The 25,219-nt window shown below is 38.4% G+C and overlaps 1 protein-coding gene across 1 annotated transcript in view; it reads right to left on the reverse strand.

The window, feature by feature from the left end:
* Window positions 1-340: 340 nt before the first annotated feature.
* The window catches only part of SKAP2 (src kinase associated phosphoprotein 2), a 193,115-nt gene continuing 168,236 nt past the window's right edge, over window positions 341-25,219 (reverse strand). Inside the window, exons 10-13 of the mRNA XM_049782000.1 lie at window positions 21,934-22,011; window positions 15,787-15,899; window positions 2,946-3,047; window positions 341-2,626 (exon numbers count right to left, since the gene is read on the reverse strand). Of these exons, the coding sequence (XP_049637957.1) occupies window positions 2,955-3,047; window positions 15,787-15,899; window positions 21,934-22,011 (284 nt within the window). The 3' untranslated portion in view covers window positions 341-2,626; window positions 2,946-2,954. The remainder of the gene's footprint in view (window positions 2,627-2,945; window positions 3,048-15,786; window positions 15,900-21,933; window positions 22,012-25,219) is intronic.

Raw genomic sequence — 25,219 nt, forward strand, 5'->3', positions numbered from 1 at the left:
ATAAAGTATTCAAAACCATTGCGAAGTATCCGCAAAACTGTTTTTCGGAAAGGTGTCAGGCAAAAAGTAGCAAAAGCAGAAAGGCGTTTTATCTGTGGTTAAGTGAAAATCCTGTAGCAATGAAAGTCATCTGTATTATCCTTACTTCTTTGAATAAATTCAGACGACAGTCCTATTTCATTTCTTCATTCAGTTTCTGGAGGCCAGATGGCATTAGAATCATTTACTTCACCTTGTTGTGCTTAATTACTACAATCAACACACTATTTTCCAAATTAATCATAACAAAGTAATTTCATTAGTAACACAGCAGGCTGTTGAATTATTAGCATCATAACAGTTTGCAAACAATTAAACTTTATTTGAACCTTAAAAATTTGCAGAGTGGAACATTATTGTAAGATCTAATGGCAATAGAGTACAAATTCAGTACAGAGCAAATAATCAAGCAAAATGCTATATAAAATATGACTTACAATCACCTTTGAAAAAATTAGCTCTCTGTTCATAGAAAAACAAATAAGAGCTAAGCAAACATAATGAGAACATAACAATTAGCATATTTTCTAACAAGCCGTGTTGTTTGAATCCACGTTAATGATATTATTATGAACTTGAGGAGTGTGTGATATATTGCCTAGGGTGTAAAAGAAACTTTTTCCCTGGTAGTTTACAATGATTTCACCAAATGAATAAAAAACAGAGTTGTCATGAATGGAAAGTCATTATTATTTTTCCCATCACTCCCATTGTTTTCTTCTCTCCTCTCCTCTTCTATACTTAAGTTAAAGAAAGAACAAAAGGCCAGAGGAGCCTAAATTGACACTTTTATTTCTGGATTGTCACCTTTCACAGGGACTCACTGACTCTGTATTGTTGGCCATCCGTTGGCAAAGGACTCCCTCTCCTGGATTAACTGTAAAAGGAGAGAGCAATCTTCCAAATGCTTTTTACATTGTGGGAGTAGGTGCCTGAGTGGGGGGAGGGATGCCAGTGGTCCACCGCTGCCCTGAAAAGTTGCTGCCACCTACTGGCTCATCTAGAATCTTCGCTTACACCAGGAATCACAGGTCTTAAGTAGGAACGGATTTTAACCTCTCTCCAGTTTTAAAAACCAGTTTAGTAAATTCCTCTCTGCTTGCTTAACTATTTCTCAAGATGATGCCAAAACTATTTCACTGGCTTCATATTCGAAAAAGATGAACACGTGCATGGATTCATTTCTGGCAGCCTTAATTGACCCACATTTCGCTGAGTTTTTCAATAATTCTTAAAGTTATTACATATATAATAAACTTCACATTTATAAATTTTCTATTTGAAATCAGAAATTCATTACAGTATTTCAGGGTAACAGCATGAGTGTGCATATAATAATCATGGACACGCAGGATTAAAAACTTTATAAAACAAAACGTTCAACCAAGGTAAAAAGCTCCAACAAATGGCTCAGTTTAGGAGATAAATGCACTTTAACTAATTATCTAATAAGCAAACACTTTGAGACCTGTGTGTCCAGACTGGCACCGCAGGGGCATTTAAACTCTGTCTGATTTCAAGTGAAAGGAGAAGTGGCTATCTGGACAGTATCAGCGTCTGCACAATGTGGTGTCTCTGGCCCCTTGCTTTCTTCACTCTTCTCCTAGCACCTGCCTTGTCTTCAGTGCTTTGAAAAGTATGGAGATCCATCTCAGAGTTCTACAGTTTGGTGATTGGACTGGCAAGCTAATAAAATGTTTAGTTGTTGTTGTTGCTTTAATACTTTGAGAATCGGCTCAGCTTCTTCACACCATTATATGAGTGGCAGAACAAAGTTTTTCACAAAACAATTTTGGTTTGATTTTTGGATAATTATACGTTCAAATTACGGAAGAAAATGTGGGCCAGCCTGTTATCTATGTAGAACCTTTGTTACTGATGAAGAGCTTTACACAAACCCTGCTCTGAGGCTTTGAGCCAGCTTTGAGCAAACCTCACTGCATCCCCGAATCTGTTTCTGTTTTTCCTGAGCATTCATCATATAACATCAGTTTGTTGTTCATCAACAACAGTTAAAGTTCTTTCATAAAAACATGTTATTATTCAGTGTAAGCAATTAATGGCAAGAAAAATCAAGCTGAAGTTGTGATAAAACCTTCTTTCAGTGATCTCTAGCAAGAACTTGCAAGCTAAACTCGATACAAAATTTCTTTAAAGGAGCTATTATATTCTAAAAAAATAACTGATTTCATTATTAAGAAAATTACAACTCATCCTAGAAGCAGCAGCTATTACAAGGAATATATAAAAATAGAGCAGAATTTTTTACACAAATCAAATGACTAAATAAAGATAATTTCTTTATCAAATAGCAACAGGTATAGCTTTACTGTTTGTATCTGACATACATAAGACCCTTTGTGTAATTTCACATTGGAGGAGTATTAGAATAATTGCAGAAAGTCATAGTCAAAGAGAAACAGTGCTCAGCAACACTAAAAAAGGCCAAAAACCACCACTGGACTTCATGTTCACTAAGAAAACTTTGGGTGAGTGGGAGGTTCCTTTCCTTCAGACAGAAGAGGAAGGTTGCTTGTTGCATTTGAATTTTTCCTCTTTAATCCAATTGTTGATTTATTTTGTCCACCTAAAAAACAATTACATTTTTAGTCAAAGAAAACGAATATTACTCAACATTTTTTCAATTCAGTTCCCCCCAAAAGGTTGCAACAGTGGTATTTTTCTAATGAGGGGTGTTTTGGGAAAACAGCTGGTTATTATTCTAAAGTAAATTCTATAAAGTATCTTTAATATTAAGCCAGATATTTAAAAATATGATAATGATTTGGGAGCCTAATCTTTGTTATCAGAAAACTGCAAAGACTTTTTAAAAGGCAAAGACTCATAATGCAGAGACCAAGAGAACATATGAGCTATTACAGAGTATTGGATTAAAATGTACTTACCCAGGACTCTCAAATATCATACATCTCCATTATGTAGGTTTTCGGCACCAAGCCAATGGCTCCTTTCATTTCTCCTACCCACCAGCCATATCTATTGTATTCCTAATTGAAAACAATATGCAATATTAACCTTTAGTTGAGTGTAAGTACAATGTCGTTTATATGCAACTTCTTAGAAATGTTCTTTCTTTTTATAGTTACAAGAGCTTGAGCTGCAAATTAAAACATTTTCATCTTTGTTTATTTGTTTCTGGACACTTAAAAATGCTGTTAGGCAAAGATTTAAATGAACATATAAAACAAAATGTTTATGACTCAGGGTATAACACAGAAAACAAGTGCTCACAAGAACCTTGCAAATGAAATCATGTCAGGAAGTCAGTTACTCTCCTCTCCACTCTCTATCTCTGTCTATATTTTTCCATCTGTTTCTGGCTCTGCCTGCCTGCCTGCCTGCCTGCCTGTCTGTCTGTCTGTCTGTCTGTCTGTCTGTCTGTCTGTCTGTCTTTCTCTCTTATACACACACACACACACACACACACACACACACACACACACACACACACAGCCTGAGGGGCAAAACATTTTATTAATGCGAACACTAGAGGTTACAGGTTACAGTCAGGAAATGTAGAATGCTACAATCTCTGCCTTCAAGAAGCTTCTCCTCTAGCAAGAGAAAATATTTTCCCCTCCCATGAATCTACTTAATTCACTGGTAAAGGCAGAACCAAAATGATTTATGACATAGAGGCGTGCCCCTTCTGAAGAAAATCTAATATCTAAGTGTAGACATTTAAAATAGATAAATTAGAGACTATGGAAAGATTAATAATACCAAAAAATCACTTTACAAAATAATTCACAGAAGCGCTCCTTTGGAAAAGCTTCCCTAAGGCATTTATTGTTCCTTTTATTGATCATAAACTACATTAGGTAAAAAATGGAGAGGAGGAATTCGAAGGTGCTGTTAGATTTACCCTTGCAGTGGAAGATCAATAGGAAATAAAAGTATCTCAAGTTATTAAAGCAAAATATTAATCTAGCTGTAAAAACAAGTGATTGATGAGCCACTTTTGCATTTCCTTTGCCATGTGATATAAACCTGACTCTCCTTGTCTTCCCTTTTCCTCCAACTGACAGAGGCACCGCTGCTTTAGGCTCTTGAACACTCTGTAACCAGTCTCCTGAGTCTGCCAGGTTGACTAATGTATTTTTATTGCAAATTTATTTATGTTTAGTGAGGAACAAACAAAGTAAAATGAATTCCAAGTTTCAAGAGTAATCTCTTCCAAAAGCAATACCCTGCAAATGCTCTGCAGGACCCAAATTTAATTTTTCATCTAAGATAAATTTTTTAAAACGGATCCCCCAAAGTAATTCAATAGGCTATGATTTTCCAACATCCGAGTCATAGATGAATGTGCATATGCATGTTGAGTTACATATGGCAAGGACTGCTAATACTAGTAGAGTCTTAACGTTTGTATTGAGGACTATGCTACTGACTATCAGAAAGGAAACCCGCAATTCTTTAATGTAGAGGTGTTGGCTGTGTGCACTGCTAGAAAGCCTATCAACTAAGAGATCACAGGATTGAATTCTGGCAGTGTTACTTAAACAGTGTGAAGTTTCAGAATTAGGTTTCTTAAAAAAGAGAACTGTATAAGAAGAAGGTCAGGCTTATTTGAAGGGGACTATAGCTCTGTCTTAGGAGAGTATGGACTCAAGATTTGAAGTTAAAATCTTAAGTTAAAATTTTTAAGTTAAAAGTTTGCTGAGAATGTGAAGTGAGTGGAGGAAAAAGCTTTATCAGCCATGAAAATAGTGTGCTATCCAGAACTCTGTGAAGAGGACTGTAATCTAGGTAAGGTATATTTAGCAGAAGAAAATACCCACGTACTGAAAGCTATGATTAGCAACCATTATATCTTAATAGGTGCCTAATAAAACTGCCCTTTTCAATTTTTAAGGTAATGAATACAATTAGAGCCTAGTGCTCAGCAAAACAAATGTATTTAACCTTCCAGAGGTCAAAGGCCTACACTGTAAGCTTTTTGAAATAGAGTTAACAGGGTGAATACGTGTGTGTGTGTGTGTGTGTGTGTGTGTGTGTGTGTGTGTGTGTGTGGTGTGAGAGAGTATGCGTGTGTGCAAGCAAAACATCTTATCAATGTCAAGCCAAGTTATTTTTTCAATTGATTAATAAGAAGGAGTAAAGGAACTAGCACTCTTACCCCTATCTTACCCCCTCCCACCCCACAGAAGATAGACACAGGATATATTCAATGTGAAGTCAGACAGAAGTAAGACCCAAATTTTATTTCATACAACAGCCTTCAATTTGGGCTTCAATCTTAGAACAAAAAGCAGAGTTGGGAAAGGGAAGAGCAGGTTTTCAGCTATAAACAAATTCCCTAAAAGTAATGTTTTAAGGAAAAAATAAGTTTTAAACTAAAACACTCTTCAACACTGCAATTAATTTAAACTGACTGAAAAGCAATGAAATATGCACATCATTAAAAAGTAATCTAAACATCACAAGTTTAACTTAGAAAGGGGAGGAGATATTTTTTAGAAACTTGAATGTTCATCATTTTACATTCATAAAGAATTCCATATAGTACTCCTGTGTGAAATTAAGAGGTATGATAAAAATATAGAGTTGAGCACAAATCTAGACAGCAAATTTATGGATTTCTTGTTCAGCCATTAGAGTAAGTCGACAAGACTGCAAACACAGAAGCTTTTACTTTTATCATTACCATCCTCTGTACGAGCCTCCTGAGCAACATGAATCCCAATTAAACCATTTCCAGCCTATAAATTGGAATGAAGATGCCTCTTGGAATACAGTATTTTAAACTTCAGGCTGAAGATTCAAAATCATAGAGGATTTTTTCTTCAAAAAGGAAAACCTGCCTTTCCTCTGCCTTTCCTCGCTTCCCTTCTTCACTGGCCCCAAGTAAATATGACAGTGAATTAGACATTCTTTCTAGTGGAAAGCAACACTCTCCATATGAGGCCGACTTGTGGTCTGCATAATAATAATATTGTGCTAGAAGTCACAGGTGTTTCAAAGAAAAACAACCCTCGGACCCTAACCTGTCAGTAAACAAAACAGAAAATAACTTGCCAAGCTGCCTTCTAAATCTTGGAACATGCATAGGACCTCAGGTACAAGAAGCTCTGCCATCTGGTATCCTTCACCCTAGTCGGCTCTTCACATCAACTGAAAGGCTAAGGGAGGCAAGTGACTGTACTTCAGGAGGGCTGATAAAATAATGAAGAGTCCTTTAATCTACAGGAAACCATTCTAGTCAATTTATAAGAAATATTGCGTCCCTTTGTAGGACATGTAATTATTTTCTATTAATCATGTGCTATAAAGCTACATTATGCGGTTATACTGTTATCACTAGAAAGAGGCCTGCAGTCAGCTTCTGACAATGTTAGGTAATTACTAACACAAAGCTGCTTTCTCCTCCCCTAGTAATGCCAACGAGATCCAGAGGTGTAGTAGTGCTTGTGGTACAAAAATAGAACTCAAGACAGACATTCCCTGGCTTCATAATGGATGGCTGCAAGGCAAAATGGAAAGTGGCGAAGTAGCCATTTTGCCATATGACTTGTAATCTGAGAAAAGAGTCATAAAGCAGCAACAAAACATGGTCATCTAACTCCTCTGTTTTCAATTTCCGTATCACTGAAAGTTTTTGTTTGATTTTATGAATGTCCATTATTAAGCAATTAAATAAACTGATTATATAATAAGGCAGGGAAAAATGGTTCTAGAAAGTGAAAGAGACTTTATGCGACACAATAGTAAACATATGTCCATACTGACTCATTAACTAAATCTCTCTCTGCCCGTGTATTATTTTACACTTAAATAAGGCCCTAATATTGACTTAAAGCCTTTTCAGCACCATGATTCTCATTTCTCAAGTAAGTTAATCCACTTTCTGTGAACCATATGGTTTAAGAATGCTGCCTACAGAAACCTGAAACACTGTAAGGCCGGGTGATGTACTGCCCTTTCTGAAATGAGTTACCAATCTGTTTGAAAGCAACAGGTGTTGGGTTAAAAGACTGAGAGTCCTTTCTCAAAACATGCATCTGTGCTTCAAAACTTATTAGCCTTTTCATGGAAATAAAGGTCAATTTATTCACAAGATATTATACACAAGACACCCCCCCCACAAGTTTTTGAACCAGTATACTTCACCATTTCCCTGAACAAGTCACTGACATTTTGTATTCTGTAAATTATTTATAAATGTTATGGCAATATAAAGACTAGATAAACATGAAAATCTTGTCTTTATGAGTTTTCCCCTCATCAGTCTCTTTAATATCTCCACTTAGAAACTAAGTTTCTCTGAAGATGCCAAAAGGAACTTGACAAGTGCAATGTTTTACTAGTATTACCTACACATAAACAGCTTGGTTCTTAGTCCCTTGACCTGTAAAATGAAGAAGCTAGCACTAACCCAGGGGCCATCCTGGGATCCCCAGTCATAAAGTTGCCTGAGACACCAGTTTTCTTAGCCGTTTATGGAAACCAACCCTGTTACTTTGTAATTTACTATGCAGGTGTCATCCTGAGTTACTCTAATAATAATAATAATAATAATAATAAACCACAAGTATTTCTCTTTTACACTGAACATACCATTTCTTTAAAGAAAAAGAGACAAAGCCCATGTCAGGAAGTCACTATTAAGAATTTAATTCTTGGGGCCGGAGAGATAGCATGGAGGTAAGGCGTTTGCCTTTCATGCAGAAGGTCATCAATTCGAACCCCGGCATCCCATATGGTCCCCTGTGCCTGCCAGGAGCAATTTCTGAGCATGGAGCCAGGAATAATCCCTGAGCACTGCCGGTGTGACCCAAAAACCACACACACACACACACACACACACACACACACACACACACACACACACACAAAATAATCTAATTCTTACACCTCATTTTAGTTTATATCCCAGAGTCAATACATAGCTCAAATTTCTATAGTCAACACTTATATGACTATAGAGGGGAAAAAACCCTAAGTTAGGCTCATTTATAGATCCTTTTCTGCAAAGAAAGAACAAATCACAGTAAGGTGCATAGTTCTGGTGCTCCATGTGCTTCTCCAACACTATATCTGGGGACAGTACTAGGTGTGCTTATGCACACATAGGGTCTCTGTTCTAACTATAGCCACTGTCACTCTTGTCAGTCTTGTTTCCTCCCCTTGGAATTGAATGATCAACCCTTCATTCTATTCACATGAGAAACTGACTTCATCAAGAACTTTGACTCGGTCCCCAATGCATTTCCTACAAGTTCTTCTGGTTGGCCTCTGTCCATCCTGCTAGCAAGTCTCTCTCTCTCTCTCTCTCTCTCTCTCTCTCTCTCTCTCTCTCTCTCTCTCTCTCTCTCTCTCTCACACACACACACACACACATTTCCTACAAGTTCTTCTGGTTGGCCTCTGTCCATCCTGCTAGCAAGTCTCTCTCTCTCTCTCTCTCTCTCTCTCTCTCTCTCTTTCATTGCTCTGGGCCCCATGGTCTAACCTTCCCTGATCTACACATTCCTGTGTCCATGGGGCGGCTCCCTCCCCGGTGAATGTCTCTCTTCACACTTGACCCCATATCCAAATCTGAACCATTGACTAAGACTCAAGTTACCCAGCTGTCATGGATTTCTTCCTCTGAACTAGTGAATCCAGACATGACTTCCCTCATCTCAAGCTCAGCATTTATTCTTCAATGGATTCATACAGTTGAGTTTCTGTCTAGCACAAAGTTACACAGAAACTTACATGTGATCTGTGTTCCCCTCTAAAGGATGTAAAAGGTGTTCAATAAATAAATATCTAAAATGATGAAGCATGATCTGTCTCCACTTTGGATAATGACCAGTTCACCTTCTAAGTTTTTGTTTTTGCTTTTTGCAGAAGAGGTATACCCCATGGTAGTGCAGGATCATACTTTGTGTGATATCTGGGGGATTGTGCAGAGCTGGGTCAAACCAGAGCTCCTGAAGCATATGCTTTAGTCCTTTGTAACATCTCTTTAGTCCCTAGATATTTTCTTGAGAAGTGTCATTTCCAAAGGGTAGATTTTTTTTCATTCTATAAATTATATAGACTAAAAAAGTTTGATCAATGTCTAAATAAATACTTGCTCTGAAGAATGCTCAATTTTACAAGTGAAAGTATGTTGGCTCTCGTTTGCAGCTGACTTGCCAGTCATATTCTCCATAGACTCTGCAGGATGCCACACCCAAAGGTAGTCTGGGGCCCACTGCACAGCAATCTGATTCTTGTGAGCAGACCCACTCTTCTCTACTGCACGGAATTGAAGCTCAGCAAGAATGAGGAGGTGACATCTTCAAGGATTCAAAGTGTGCTTGGGAGAGTTGATGATTAGTGGGTATGGAAGGGTTTAGAAGAGACAATTACTTGCTCTACTTAGGAATCCAAAAGAGTCAATATAGCACATTTTTTTAGACTGTTTTGTTTGTTTCTGGCAAAATCTTGCTTCTTCCAAGCAGAATTAAACCACAGAAGCCCTGCAGTCCAGAACAGCCACTCCACACACTCCTCTGTTTACCCATGGCTCTAATTCAGCCTCTTAGGTGCCCCTCAGCCTTCCATCTCAGCTCTCAGTTCTCTGTATCTCAAAACCCAACATCTACACAATCAACCACAGAGAAACTACAATCAGATTCAAACATAGTCACAGTACTGAGTTGGAGTGACAGTACTGTGGAAGGATAGAGAGCATAATAATTCCTGAGTACAGACCGAGCTTTGTTGGGTGTGGCCTCCCAAACAAACAAACAAACAAAAAACTAAAACCAAATAAACACAGGCACAGTACCAAGCCCACCCTCTCTTTGCAAAAGACTACAACCATGATAGTTTTTCAGAACTAATCTTAGTGTCAACAATGTATATCTTATATTGAGATGCATTAACTTTGGCAGCTGGTCAGATGGTCACAAAGGAAAAAAAAGGAAGAGACCCGAAAAGTATCTTTATTTCCCTCTATCACTAAATCTTAGCGAAAATTTCATTTTCATTTTATTCTTCTGGTAAATTTGAAGCTAAAAAGAACTTCTGGAATGGAATCTTTATATTTACAATGAGAAGCAAATGATCCATGACAATCGTCATACAAAGGAAAGCAACGCTCAAACTCCAGTCAATACCCCTAAAATCAGTACTTTTAAGGCACATGAGCAAACACTGTCCACCTACATTTCCTGACTTACAAAATTACATTACAATTACATTTCTGCCTTATATAATTTCTCAAAAAATAAAAAATCCGAAGTCTCAAGTCACATGTGTTCTAAACTAGATAAAATATTCTAGGATTTGTAACTCTTACTTTCCTCACAATACCAGACAAGTAGCATGCCTCTTTCTTGCTGAAGCATAGTTCTACTGTCATTAAGTCTTTGAAAATAATGTATTGCTTTAAAAGCAAGAATAGGAATGTGTTTAGCAATTTACTGATGGGTACAGATAGAAAGATAAACAGGGGGCCTAGTCCAGAATAGCGAGTAAAATAACACAGCCACAGAGGTATTCAAGCACCAGGATCTGCCCATAGTTGTAGCACCAGGACCCTGCTGGCAGAGTTCTAAAATTTCACAATGTAGTTCTGTAGTTATTTAAATAAATATTTAAATTATTTAAATTAAATATTTAAGTCAAATAATTAAATATTTGATACATAATTGTTTAATAAGTATTAAATATTAAATAAAATATAAATTATTAACAACTAGTTATTTTATTGAATATTTTATTAAAATGTAGGGGTTTTTTTGTTTGTTTTGTTTTGTTTTGGGGTCACACCCGGCAGCACTCAGGGGTTACTCCTGGCTCCACACTCAGAACTCGCTCCTGGCAGGCTTGGGGGACCATATGGGATGCCGGGATTTGAACCACCATCCTTCTGCATGCAAGGCAAAAGCCCTATCTCCATGCTATCTCTCCGGCCTCTAAAAATGTAGTTATTTTTATTAAAAATAAAAAAATTTTACTTTATGATTTTTCTATCTGAAACCATGTCCAGAATTCACTAAAAGGATCAATTTCACTTTTTAGCACTCAGTGTATGTATTAGCACTCCCCACACACACCTTTTTCTTTGGTGGGGAGCATTCTAGATCTTCTACTGAACTAAGAAGTATACTGACATTTTAAAGTTTAACACATAAAATCTATAGCAAGCCTACAAGAAAAGAATGGTAAGCAAAAAGTCCCAGTCTTGATTTTCTCAGTGAGCAGCATGTAGATTTATTATTAGTGAGGTTCAGAGGTTAAAGCTAAGAAAAAGCCAGACACTTTGAAGGAGGGGCTAGCTCTGCCAGGGGTCACATGACAGTTGATAATTGGAAACTGTTAAAAAGGAAAGAGGAAAGGGTGAGGATCCTGCTTCCTCCTCCTTCTTTATTGCAACATCTGATTTTCACTAAAGATTTTTAAAGGACTAAGATCTGTGTAATCCTCAAAAGAGACAGCAAAAGGAAATCATTCCTAGGCTGACTGATCATCGACATCCCATCAGGCCTTCCTTGCAAAAGAAGAAAAGGAAGGCAGAATTTTCAGAGAAAACTATGTTTCTATAGGAATGCTAATGAAAATAGTCTAATCACCAAACTAGTCAAATCTTTTACAGTCATTACATTAAGGAAATGAAAACACTCTATTACAATGCATGAGATTTTACATCTTGATTGGTCTAAATGCTTATTTCTATTGGAAAAAAAAACTGATTCTGGTTATATTAGCTTGGATTGCCTTATAAGAGTATGTTCAGAATAGACAACCTTCTAGATAGAAGGTAAGTTGTTTCAAATAGGGGATAATAGATATTGCAAATTATTGATCAATTAGTCATGAAAAGCAAATTGTACTACTTTAAAATCTCTTTAAGTGGAATAATGCTTAGTAGGAATATAATGGAACTCATTTCTTTACAAAGTAAATATTTTCTGGTTCGATAAATAATTGTGTTAGGCTCCTAAAAATGTATTCTTCTAATGTCAACACTTTATATTTAATTCAGGATAATAAAAATTAATGATTAATGCACATATTTTATGCTAAATATCATTGAGTAAAAACTCACAATTAGATTGTAAGAGTTGAAGTGATGACATCGTTTTGAGTGTATACAATAGCACAATTATCTGCACTGCTCATTCTAAACCACTAGATGGTGTAAAAAATAAATGAAAGTAAAATTTCATGCATTGCCACAAAATATGCAATAGAACTCTAAGAAAGATCAAAGCAATTTCTAGGCTATGACAATACTTGGTATTCCTATACTAGTTATACTTTAAAAATCTAACTGCAGATATATTACCAATTCTACTTTAATCTAGAAACAGACTATTTTGACCACGTTTACTTCTCTTGCTAAAAGCCTTATTCTGAATTTGTAATAATAAGCATGGAATTCAAAATGGTCATAATTCACATACTCCATATATTTATACCATTATATTACTATCTGTATTTGCCAAAGACGTATGGTGTGTGTGTGTGTGTGTGTGTGTGTGTGTGTGTGTGTGTGTGTGTGTGTGTGTGTGTTTAGGGGGGTGCTGTTTTTTCAGGTCATATCTTGTGGTACTCAGAACTTACTCCTACCTTTACACTCAAAGATGACTCCTAGTGTGCTCAGGGTGGCTATATGGAGTGCTGGGGACTGAATCCAGGTCAGCTGCGTGCAAAGCAAACTTATTATCCTTCCAGCCCCTTGTCAAAGTTTTGTTTAAAAACTAAAGGCCAGTTTTGATTAAAAACTAAAGGAGATATGGCACAAAGAGTATAAACTCTGTTTGCTAGAAGCTCAGGTTGGAGTGACCTTTGAGCAAATATGCCAGGAGTAGCCCCCAGACTGCTACATCTCCCTAACCAACTGACAGAACAAAAACAAACAAAAACAAAATCAAAACTGGAGATCAAATTTATCACCATAAATTACTAGACAATATTCTGAGATTTCTATCTGAATCTGCCCGAAGCAAAGTAGGGTAAAGTCCTCACAAATAGTGACTCCCTCCTATTACCACAGGGCAGTGATTAGCACTAACACAATGAACCCAAGAGCCACCTGCAGGCCCAGATAACTATCAGTGGCCCAGAATTTGTTCACAATTCATCAAGGATGAGCTAAGTGTTTTTTTTCTTTTCCCCCTTCTTCACATTCACCTGACTGATTATACTAGATCCACATGTGGGCATATCGTGTTCCAGCGACTACTATTCCTGTCACTAGTGATAGCCTATAGATTCCTCATCTCTTCTCCCATTCTTCTCTCCCCAAACTAAAATGAGATCCATTTTTAATACCCACCACTAAGGGGCCTCTCCTAGAACAATGCTGGCCATGAAAACTTTAAACTTATGAAAAGCTGACCACAAAAATGTTCTGATTAGCCCAAAGTCAAGAGGAACATTGGGAAAATTTGAACAGTTGTAAATTTCTCCTAAACAGTTGGACCCCACTATTGTAGCTTTGTGGACAGGCTTTACACAGACAACAATCTCCATCACACAGGTGCGGGGGACCCAGAACTGTCTCCCCCAGGAATCCTATTGTTATCATGCAGAGCTAGAGTTGTGTTTTCATTTTCAATTAAATAGAGGTAGAAATGAGAAGAGCACATGAAAGCAGGATTGTTCCATGGGCTACACTGGGGATTGGGACTCCCTGCTTTCTGCTACAAATAGAGATTGATTCATCAAAGTTTTCAGACAGAAGTGCTGGCCTTGTGAGGTTCATTTTTCACAAAGGGGACAGCAGAAGTAGATCCCATGTACCCCCCAAACTCTAAAATTCCAAGTAGAAATGAATCGACCTTTTCATTTTGTACACACTTGGGGAAAGGATTTATGAGTTAAATAAATTTGAAGACCCATTCTAAGAAATTGTTGGACAAGAAACAAAACTAATCAGTTTGTTTATTAATAGAAAAAATTCTTTTGGTTTTTGGGCCACACCTAGTGGTGCTCAGGGATAACTCCTGGCTCTTCGCTCAGAAATAGCTCCTGTCAGCCTCGAGGGACCAGATGAGATGCTGGAAATCAAATCCAGGTCCATCCGGGGCAGCTGCGTGCAAGGCAAATGCCGCTATGCTATCTCTCCGGCTCCTATTAATAGCAAATTAAAAAAGTGTTGTCTTAACTCAGGACAATTAATGTTAAATCTAAGAGTTGTGATGTAGCTATCTATAGTTTCCAAGAACTGGAAATTTTTTTTCTATAAATAAAACCAAAACCAAAACGAAACCTGGGGGCCAGAGCATTGGTGCAAGCGGTAAGGCCTTGCTCACACTAGCCTAGGATAGACCAAGGTTCGATCCCCTGGTGTCCCATATGGTCCTCCAAGCCAGGAGCAATTTCTGAGTACATAGCCAGGAGTAACTCCTGAGCATCACTGGGTGTGGCCAAAAATCCAAAAAAAAAAAAAAAAAAAGAAGCCTGCACTAGAAAGAACAAGACTGAAAGAAATGTCTTAAATCTGAGTATTTCAACTTGTAATAGTCACAAGTTGGCAGTACTTACTAAGTATCTTCCCCTAATAATCTATAAGATTTTTGTTTCTTATTCATTTTGAATTCCTGGTGCCTAGAATAGAGCTGAACACATAATAGGCATCTTATGATGGCTTTAAATTAAACAGAAGAGAGGAAAAGGGGAAGTGAGAGAAGAAGGAGAGAAGAAAATGCAATGATAGGAGAGAAGCAGAATGAAGAGAAGCAGAGAAGCAGAATAGGCCTTGGCGAAGCCTGGTCAAGCCTGGCTTTGCACTTTTTTGACTCAAGTTTCTTTATCTATAAATCTTATCAAGGATAGAGAAATGTTTCCTAAAACTCCTCATGCAAGCTGTAGGATTCTCTATGTAAGGATTTTGTGTCCCAGCCAGCTAGTGTTAACATCAATAAGGGTCCTGATTTCCAAATTCTTTTCTATATCTGATGAGCCATATTATCTTTCTAAAAAGTCCAAAATGCTCTCTCTTCAAGAGATTAAATGTCTAGACTTAACCATTTCCACAACATATCCATGTTTATATTTAGTTTCGATATATCATTTGTTTCTGAAATAGCCTCATAAAGCAGACTTATGAGACTCCTTAAGTTTCTTAGTTACAGCAGAGAATGTCAGAACATTCAAGTTAAGGGAAGCTTACTCAGTATAATCACTTCTGGCCTGCGGAGAGAAACATTTTGAGCAAGTCAATGACCAAGATTGATTTTTTTCCTATAAAAATATGAAACTTCTATTATGTTTACAAATAAAATAAAATAAAATGAAATTAAAAAATCAAACTCGTCTAAATAGAAAAGCATGACTTTTAAATTGTCGGAACACCCAATGTATTTACATAAAGATGAAAACCTTGTTCTATAAACACTGTGTTTCCAGTAGTGAATGGCAGGCAAAATCAGAATAAGCACACAGAAGAATAAAAAGGAAGAGGAAAGGAAAACACACGAAATAACCTTATACCCGACAATGTTAACTTTCACATAAGTATATTGTTTCTGGAGAAGGCAGAGGGTGGAGATGGGCCACAGGCTGAAGTGTTAGGTAAACACTCTGTTAAGTTGAATCCTGTTATCTGATTGTGTTTAAAATTTGATTATATTTCACTTGACAAAATAATTAATTATTGTAAACCGCCAATTGTTAACAAGGACCTAGAAGAATTCCAATTGGCATTTTTCCCCAGTGCTGTACACCCGAGTGCTTAAAAATCTGGCTTTGCAAATATTTCTCTTAATTGCTGGCATTTTGGAGGTACCTTCTTACCTTGCTAAGAATATAAATCATATCACCACGTTTAAATGATAACTCATCAGAGAGTGATCCTGTGCAGTCCCACAAACCTTGGTAAAAATTTGCATAATCGGTGCTTTTATCTCCTAGGAAAAAACAAAGAGAGAAAATCATGTGTTAAGACCTTTCCCGGTAGTGAATACTCATTTAAAACTGAACCAGTAGAAGTTGGAACCACCAACAAAATAGTCCAAAACATTTCTGTACTTAAATCAAAGAAGATTATTATAGCCACTCAAAAATCATACTTCTTACCATCATCTCATTAAGGACCATTGTAAAAAGATCTGATTTTGAATGTCTTTTTGACCCTTTTCTCCCTTACTTGTTTCATCAAAAACCTCTACTTTGCAATTTGTTCTTATTAAACTAGCACCTGAAAGTTACTTCTCACTTCATATAAGGAACATCAGTCTTTTTAAAAACTCTTAAAATAAAAACAAATGCTTTAAATAATTCTTTTTTGTTGTTTTTATTTTTTTAAATAATTCTTAAAAAACTTTTTAAAAATGAATCCTCCACAGGCATAATGAGCAAAAACCATGAGTTTTTACAAATGCACTATGAAATAACTGTACCAAATGTGGAATATGTCATAAAATAATAGTAATAGGAGTTAAGTTACAAATAGATACAAATAGGGATATATATATACACAAAACACATATGTAACGCACACACACACACACACACACATATATATATATATAATCAAAAATCCTAAACTCAGATAAAGAAGTAAGATGAAAACATTAAGGTGGATCATTCCAGCTCTTTTCTTTGTGGGGGAGGGTTTGTATTTATGGCCTCTCAAAGTCATTTCTAAAATATCTGAGCAACTTCAAAATTGCCAACGCTGAAGCTGCATTTTTCAAGATTTCTGTCAACCCTAGTTTAGGACATTAGACTCTGAATAAACATGCAGCATACACTGGAGTTATCAGCTCATCCTTCTAACAGCATAAGCACAATGGATGTGATGTGCTCAAACTGCCATACAGACCATTAACTGATTGATTATTTAGCACTCTCCGCTCTGTAATACCACAATAAACGGGGTAATAAATGCTTTGTCACTCATACAATGTGGGTCTCTTGGAACGCAGCACAGAGTTAAGTACACTGGATGCTTTTGTTACACTGAGAGTGGCTTCCTGTTTTTAATTTCAGGATAATTGAATTTTGATGAGTTAACACAAAAAGAATGCGAGTAATATCAATAAGATGTCCGTGTATTCACTAACCAGGCAGAACATATACATGCTGACAACTTCCATCATTGGAATGTCAGCTCTCAATTCTGAAGGGATAACTGTGACACACATGTGGGATCAGGGCTGTCATCTTAGTTTTGTTATATGGCTCTCAGCCTGCCCTACAGGCTCCTTGGCGAGTCTCTCATGGCCAGCCACATTAGCATGTCATTAGGGCTTTTGTCTTATTACACAGCACTTCTGATTGGTACAGAATGTTAAGCTAGTGGAAATGTTTATCATTTTCTATAATATCCCAAATAGTTTTTAAAGTCCCAAAAGAACATTGGGAGGATGTGTGCGTGATCTGTATGATGAGGAAGGAAGATACTCCTTGTCATTCAAACCTTAATGAACCCAGAGGAGGGCACACCAGATTGCAAACTCTTCCCATTACCTGTTTTCTCTTGGTTTCTAAAATTTGAGAAAAAAATAGGGAGGCAGAAGGGAAAATGATAGGGGAGGAAGAAAAGAGAGAAGGAAGGGAGAGAAGGAGAAAGAGAGAGAAGAGAAGTGAGAAGAGAAGAGAAGAGAAGAGAAGAGAAGAGAAGAGAAGAGAAGAGAAGAGAAGAGAGGAGAGGAGAAGAGAGGAGAAGAGAGGAGAGGAGAAGAGAGGAGAGGAGGAGAGGGGAAGGGAAGAGAAGAGAAAGAATTGAAAGAAGAGAAGAGAAGAGAAGAGAAGAGAAGAGAAGAGAAGAGAAGAGAAGAGAAGAGAAGAGAAGAGAAGAGAAGAGAAGAGAAGAGAAGAGAAGAGAAGAGAAGAGGACAGACACCTTATTGATTTCTCCACTCTAGCATTTGAGTGCTCATCACTGAGACCAGCAGGGATGTATACAAGCCTGGGAATGCAACCACGAACTAACAATGCTTGTAGCTACCTACCCTTCATTAGGTTCTCTGGCCCCAGACCCTCAGCATATATTAAGGAAATTCTATAAATGGACACTAGAGGGCACTCTGGCTGGACAGATCATGCCAAATTTTGTCGTCCCCCCCCCCTTTTTTTAAGGAAAAAATTACTTAATAATAAAGTGACTGATTTCCTTTAAAAACCACTTATTTAGACAAATAGAGATTTAGAAGTTGAAACCTTCTAGTCAGATTAAATCAACTGCTAAATGGGTCAAATGTTGTGCCCTGCGCAGTCCGTCAGTGTCGGTTAAAAGTCAGAATTCAGAAGAGAAAGGATGACATCATTTCACATGCAAGGCCCTCCCCCAGCGTAACTGGCTGGAGGTACAAGGATCCCAGTGGCTCTTTTCCCAGGTCTCCCGATCCTCCACAATCCTTGCGCTGCTCAGCAGCAGGCCAAATCACCAAAGGTGGAAGAAACAAAACTTGGGCTAAAAGCTAGAGCTGGTCTGGCATGACTAGAGCGTCCCAGTGGTTCCCCAGCTGTGCAGGATGCTCCTTGTTTTTGCAGATTCTCCCACAACTGTTTCACATTCCACAGTCTTCCCGAGGGGCAGGGCATGGAGAAGGCGAAGGAAGGAAGGAAGGAAGGAAGAGAAAAGTAGTTGGTGATTCTAACATATAATCCTTATCACTTCGGGGTCTCTCTTCCCCTCGATGCGCTTGGTGAAATTCCCATTAACGCTAATGGGAGTCACAGGCGCACATGAGGGGGAGAGGAGACCCCCACCGTGTGCAAGATGCATCCCTCCCCAGACGTGCATCCTGAGCATTTCATTAAATCTCAAAATGCAAAAAGGCAGCCGAGCTAGTGATTTGGCAAGACTGAGGGAAAGATGCATTTTCAACAGAGCTTTCTATAATCTTGATGATGATGTTACCCAAAGACCAACCTCATTTCTGAATCCCATATGTGAGCTCTCTGCTAAAGAATAAAAAATGGTTTATATCACACAGCTACAATTGACTTGTCTCTTTCAGCATCCACTTTTTTTTTTTTCTGAAGGGAAATAATCAAGACTAGGGAGTCCACTGGCAGTCTATGATTCAGCTTCGTCTCTTCAAAAGGGACAGGCTTAGTTAGAGTCTTGGTAAGAAATCTGGAGCTGCAAACTTGTTCATCTTGTTCCTCTGGCTTGTTTTTAAAAATTTCAACGTGCGCATACATACACACACAATTAAGCATACATAGAGCCTCAAAAGCATAGCAGGCTCATAAAAGTTAACGTAGACAATAAAAACTAATCCATGTGAGATACTTTTTTGGAAAAAAGGGGGGGGGCAAAAAAGTGGTAGATAAGTCACAGACAATCACACACTGTAAACACAAATGAAATGGGTTTAGCTGTCTTTCCTGCATGGATTAATTTCCCAATTCTATTATATCCTGATATGTTTCTCAATACCACCCCCCATCACATTACATTTCTTCTCCCAAGGAGAAAAAGGAGGGGGGGGGAATAAACTAGCTAGCTTGTGAAGGAATTAAACAACTCGATTGCTCTTTTGCTTTTTAAGATATACAGAATAGATTGGGTAAAAATTTGAGAGAGTTGTTAGGAAGCATAAACTAAATATCTGAGATACTTTTGCAAAAATCGACAGGCTTTTAAAATGTAGGACAATAATGAAAAAATATACAACAATAAGGTCAGGTAGAAGCACTTCTTGGGAGAGAGCACAGGTTTGCGCACTGTTAGAAAGGTGAAAGGGGCTGGAGCAATAGCACAGCGGGTAGAGTGTTTGCCTTGTTTGCCAGCTCGATCTCAGGGATTCCAAATGGTCCCCTGAGCCTGCCAGGAGCAATTTCTGAGCACAAAGCCAGGAGTAACTCCGGAGTGCTGCTGGGTGTGGCCCAAAACAAAAATAAGAAAGGTGAAAATATTCTATGATGTTCAAAAACATACCAGGCAACTATTATTCATGCAGTCAATACATGCAAACCTAAATAGAAGCTTAAAAGAACTCATAAGGAATACAAGGTTAATTTTGATGTTGATTACCTATAGAAAGCTCTGAGCTTTTTTTTTTTTAAATAAAATCAGTCAATGTGAAAAATATATAACATTCTTGAGTAAGGTTAGAAGTTCACGTCATGTGATGCTCAGCAAGATAGTAATACCCTTGTCAACTTGCTGCCCGGCACAGCAAAGAAACTTCTAATGTTACATCTCTGACAGCCCAGGGAGAGCAGAGGTCACCTCCATGCAAAGCATTAAAACTGTTGCTTGAAAAGAATTTCATGTCACCAAAGATAAGAATTATTGCAGGGCTTTATGGCTGTTGCATGAAAAGCTAGAACTACTCATTGCATTCCTTTGCGGAAAACATTCTCCCCCAATTCCCTCAAAGGCAAAAATCGAGGAGATAGTTTCCCTTAAAAAGGCGTTTTGAAATGTACAATCACTTTAAACCAAAATATTTATATTTGTGCAAAGAATATTTATGACTTACGGGTCTACTCTATTCTGCCTGCACTGGAATTAAAAATTAAAAAAAAAAAAAAAAGGAAAGAAAAAGGCGTGCTTGGGGCAGAAACTTTCTGCCCTAAAACAAAGCACACATATTTCATTGCTATTGAAGAAGGTTTCGGGAGGTTTCACTGAGCTGCAGGGTTTGAAAGCTTCCCTGCTGCAGAGCAGGAGAACTAAAACCCAGTCAGGCTGGGTTTTCACTTCCTTTCTGGAAGAAGCAAACCCAAACCTTTTGCAGCAACCTGCTCTGTCTTCCTGTCCAGGGCCGGAAATCAGAGCCATTTCCTTTCCACATGTCACCGTAGGAAGGACTCTGGAAAGCTACTTCCTGAACACACACTTCATGTCCACCCCAGCCTTGACAGCTTGCGAGAGTGATGTATGGACATGGCAGAGAGAGGAAGGTGACCCCCCGGCTACAGCTCTTTGCAGGACACGGGACGATAGGGGAGACATCGGCCTGGCTGACATGTGGTTGTGAAGAGGTGTTAAGTCCTGATAAGCGGGCAGGCCTTCTCTTCTTTCCGTGGAAAAGAATTGCTGGTTTATCAAAACTAACCTTATGTTTGCACTGCAGATACGGTTTATCTCCTGTTATTTGGAAATAACAACCAGAAAAGGAGTGGGGTGGGGACTGGGGGGAGCTTCCCCTATCATGTGATTTTGTACAGAGCATGTGTAGTTATTTTTCCAGCCTCTGTCATAATTAGTACTTGGGGCCATTTGCCAAGTGGAAATGGATAAGGGGAATATCCTTCCTGCGCCTTCCAGGCCGCTGCTGTCCTTCTCCAATTCCTAGGTTGCTGTCACTGGACTCTGGCATTTCTTCCCCAATTCATTTGCCTTCCGTGTTAATCATATGCAATGAAGATATGCATGGCCAACATTTAAACAGGCTGCAGATCAATTAGCAGTCTTAAGTTTATCTGATTTTTATCAAAGAAGACAGAGCAGTGGGTCGATTGTCAGAGCCTGTGTCAAGTTGACCTTTTCAGAGACGTCTACATTGCCAGTCCCCTGGGCAACTTGTTGTCCCCTGTTAGTATCTGAATGGCAGAAGTCTGTTCTGCTCAAGCACAAAGTATACACAGATGTCTATATTACATTCTTATAGGTTTGACAGCAACTGCATGTTGTATCTATAAACTGTCCTTTAGCAGTGACACTTCCTCAATGATGATAAGCTAATTTATGCAACTAAATCTCCTTTGTGCAGAAATGAAAGCTAATTGAGTCATTACAAAGTAATTCAGGAAGGAATACCTTGTATAAATTGGCTTACTTTATAAATCCTTCTCAAGTGGTTTTCATGCATCCTAAATGGGACTAAGCAGCTTATCAGCCATAAGATATCCAGACCCAAGAAGTCAACTTTGGAGAGCTGTGTAAATGTCTTTAGCACAGCAATAATGTGACAAAAAAAGAAAAACAAACAAAATCCAAAAGAGGCTCTCCCAGAAGTGATGCCGAGTGCATATTACCTGTGGGGTGAGGGCCACTGTCCTGACTCGTTGTCCGAGGTTTCTCCACTCTCACGGGGGTGCTGTCTTCTTCCTCTTCTGTAAAGAAACAACATGATAGCACACTGAAAGGGTTTCCGGGGGGGGGGGTCCCCCCTCCATTTTCAGAGCAAAAGTTAGATTCGCTAAAAGATTCTATAAAACATTTCTTTTCGGGGCCGGCAAGGTGGTGCTAGAGGTAAGGTGTCTGCCTTGCAAGCGCTGGCCAAGGAAAGATCGCGGCCGCGGTTCAATTCCCCGTGTCCCATATGATCCCGCCAAGCCAGGGGCAATTTCTGAGTGCTTAGCCAGGAGTAACCCCTGAGCATCAAATGGATGTGCCCCCCCAAAAAAAATATTAAAAAAAAAACCTTTCTTTTCACAGAAAGAAACTACTCAAAGTTTTCATTCCTCTTCTAGAAAAATCTAACCCTGAACAAATAAACCTCCAGCTATTTTTAAGTCACTGCCTACCAGTTGACTTGACAAAACTGAGGACCACTACACTAATGTCCACTAATGTATTTTGCTTGAAATACTTATGGAATCTCACCTGGAACCATGTTAAATCAACAAATGCCCTAATATTCAGCAAAAGTCATCCAGTATTATATAAATAGACAAATTATATTGTGATAAGGGTATGACAAATATAACCATAGTTCCTAGTACATTAATAGAACAGAAAATATGTAGTACAAAATAATCTTCTTTACCGAGTATTCGATACTTCCATTTTTCTCATGAAGTAGATCATTACAAGAGAACACTATAAGAATTCTTAATCTTCAATATAATTTCCCTAAAATTATATAAAGGACTTATAATGTGTTATACACTACTGTAGATGCTAATATTTCATAGATAATCTTTAATTTACAGATGAGAAATTTGACAGTGGACAGGGTGAATAAACTTGGAGTATTTGTTATTCAAACTTAAGTTGATTATGCTAAAGTTCATGCTCTTTTTTTTTGGGGGGGGGAACACACCCAGTGACCCACAGGGGTTACACCTGGCTACGTGCTCAGAAATGGCTCCTGGCTTGGGGAAACATATGGGATACCAGGGACAGAACCAGGCCTGTCCTGGGTTTGCATGTAAGGCAAACGCTCTACCACTGCACTATCACTCCGGCCCCAAAGTTCATGCTCTTGATCAGGGGTGGTGAACAAGTTCAACACAAAGAGCCAAAATTTTAAACTGTGAGAGTCAGAGAGCCACACTACGCAGTGACTCACACAGAAGCATCTAATTTTAACAATAATCTATTAAACACATATTGCATTTTGCCATTTTGAGTGAGGGTAAAAGTCCTGCAGTGATGGTGAGGGTGTGCTGCATCCTCCACACTAAGAACTAACAGCAAGATGTGACCCAACATGTGCCACACAGGGCCCCCTTGCTCGCTGGCCCGTGCAGTTGTTTCCGAGAGATGGGAGACGGGACTACGCGCTCGGATATCTCTCCTCAAAGGTCTCTCCTCAGAAGCAGCAGAACAAAATCCAAACTTGGCAAAGAGCTGCATTCATTTTGGCCAGGAGCTGCATGCGGCTTGAGAGCCACGTGTTCGCCACCCCTGCTCTTGATATTACACTTTTTCAGAGCTTTAACTATACCATGTTCAGATTTTGCTATTACATATCTTTCCCAAATTATTGCAAGATATCTGCTAAGACTCAATGAGAAGAATTTTAGACAAAGTCAACACACAAAGAAACCCTTATTACATTACTACTCTCCTCAGGATTGATGCAAAATTTAGAAATATTTATAACAAGACATAGAAACAAAACAAATGGCAAGGCAAAAAAGACTAGTTTTAAAAAGGAGTAACTCTGCAGAGAAATCCAATGAAAAAGTGTGAAAATCCCATGAATATAACCATTATGAGTCAATCAATAAATCATAAGTCAATAAATAAATCTCGACTGATTATTAACTACCTGCAACAGAAGTTGTATTGGGGAGGCGAGGATAACAGGGCAGCAGCAGTCAGCCTGGAGGTGGTTAAGAGAGAATCTAGGAAGGGAGATGACTTAAAGTGCTATAGCACCTGCTTCATATGCCTGTACCCCAGGTTCAATCCCCCTGACACCACAGTCATAGATATCCCAGTCCTGCAGGCTACCTATCCCCTGCTCAAGTCAAAAGGATCTTGGGGCCAGAGCAATCGCACAGTTGGTAGGGCATTCATTGCCTTGCACATGACCAACCCTGGTTTGATCCCCAACATCCTGTATGGTCCCCAGGCCTGACAGAAGCAATTTCTGATTGCAGAGCCAGGAGTAACCTCTGAGCACAGCCCGGTGTTGCCCCCAAACCAAAATAAAGTAAATAAATATTTTTTTTTAAAGAAGGATTTAAAGAAAAACTGAGAAAAGCATTTGAGGATGAGACTACAAAAAGGGATAAAGAGAACCACCCAACTGGAGAATGCTATGAAGTTGACAGCTGGAGAGAATTTGAATGAAAGACACATGAAGGAGACTATTTCAAGACACAGGAACAAAAGAAATTAGCACAGTCACATTCCTTTTGGCTCAAGATCATGGTACTCATGGAGGATGGGAGGAAGGATTATGCTAGCAGTTTGGGTCTGTAGTAGAAGGATCATAAACATCCTGCTATGTGTATCTAAGATGAAAGGGGGTGTTCAAGGAGAGATCACTGTGACTCAACATCAGAGGAAGCCTGGCTGACAGGGCTGAGGAAATGGAAGGTTCTGATAAACTTGGTGCCTATATAGATGGGGATGAGGGGGCAGTCAGGATGATTCAGGATCTGAGTTTAGTAAAGTGGAAATGGGAATATCACTGCTAAAGAGATCCCAGATAAGCTATTTCTTGCTAAGGGGATACTTTCTGTCACAAGATACTTCATGTACTTGTGGGATAACCCAAAGCAAATATCCCAATAACTATATGATGAGGAGGTCAGGACTAAAGGGGTTCTGTGTAAATTCTGAAGTGGTGATTAACAGGATTAGCATATAAATCAAGCTAGAGTTACTCTATTTCTAAGGCAAATGCAACTGCCTTCCACTGTTAAGACAGAATTCAAACAATACAGTTAAAGCTCCAAGATAGGAAGGGTTGAAAGTATTTGGTGTTTAATAAATATTAAGTTGCATCTGCAATGACAGTTAATGCAGTCAGTCACATAGTAACAACATTTTGAAGATCTAATAAGAATTAAGACTCTAATGCTAAATTCTGTGTTTTCAATAACACTAATCTTACCTATGCCAAACCTCAAAGTTTGTGAC

The sequence above is a fragment of the Suncus etruscus genome, chromosome 10, assembly GCF_024139225.1.
Source record: "Suncus etruscus isolate mSunEtr1 chromosome 10, mSunEtr1.pri.cur, whole genome shotgun sequence".
NCBI classification, from domain to species: Eukaryota; Metazoa; Chordata; class Mammalia; order Eulipotyphla; family Soricidae; genus Suncus; species Suncus etruscus.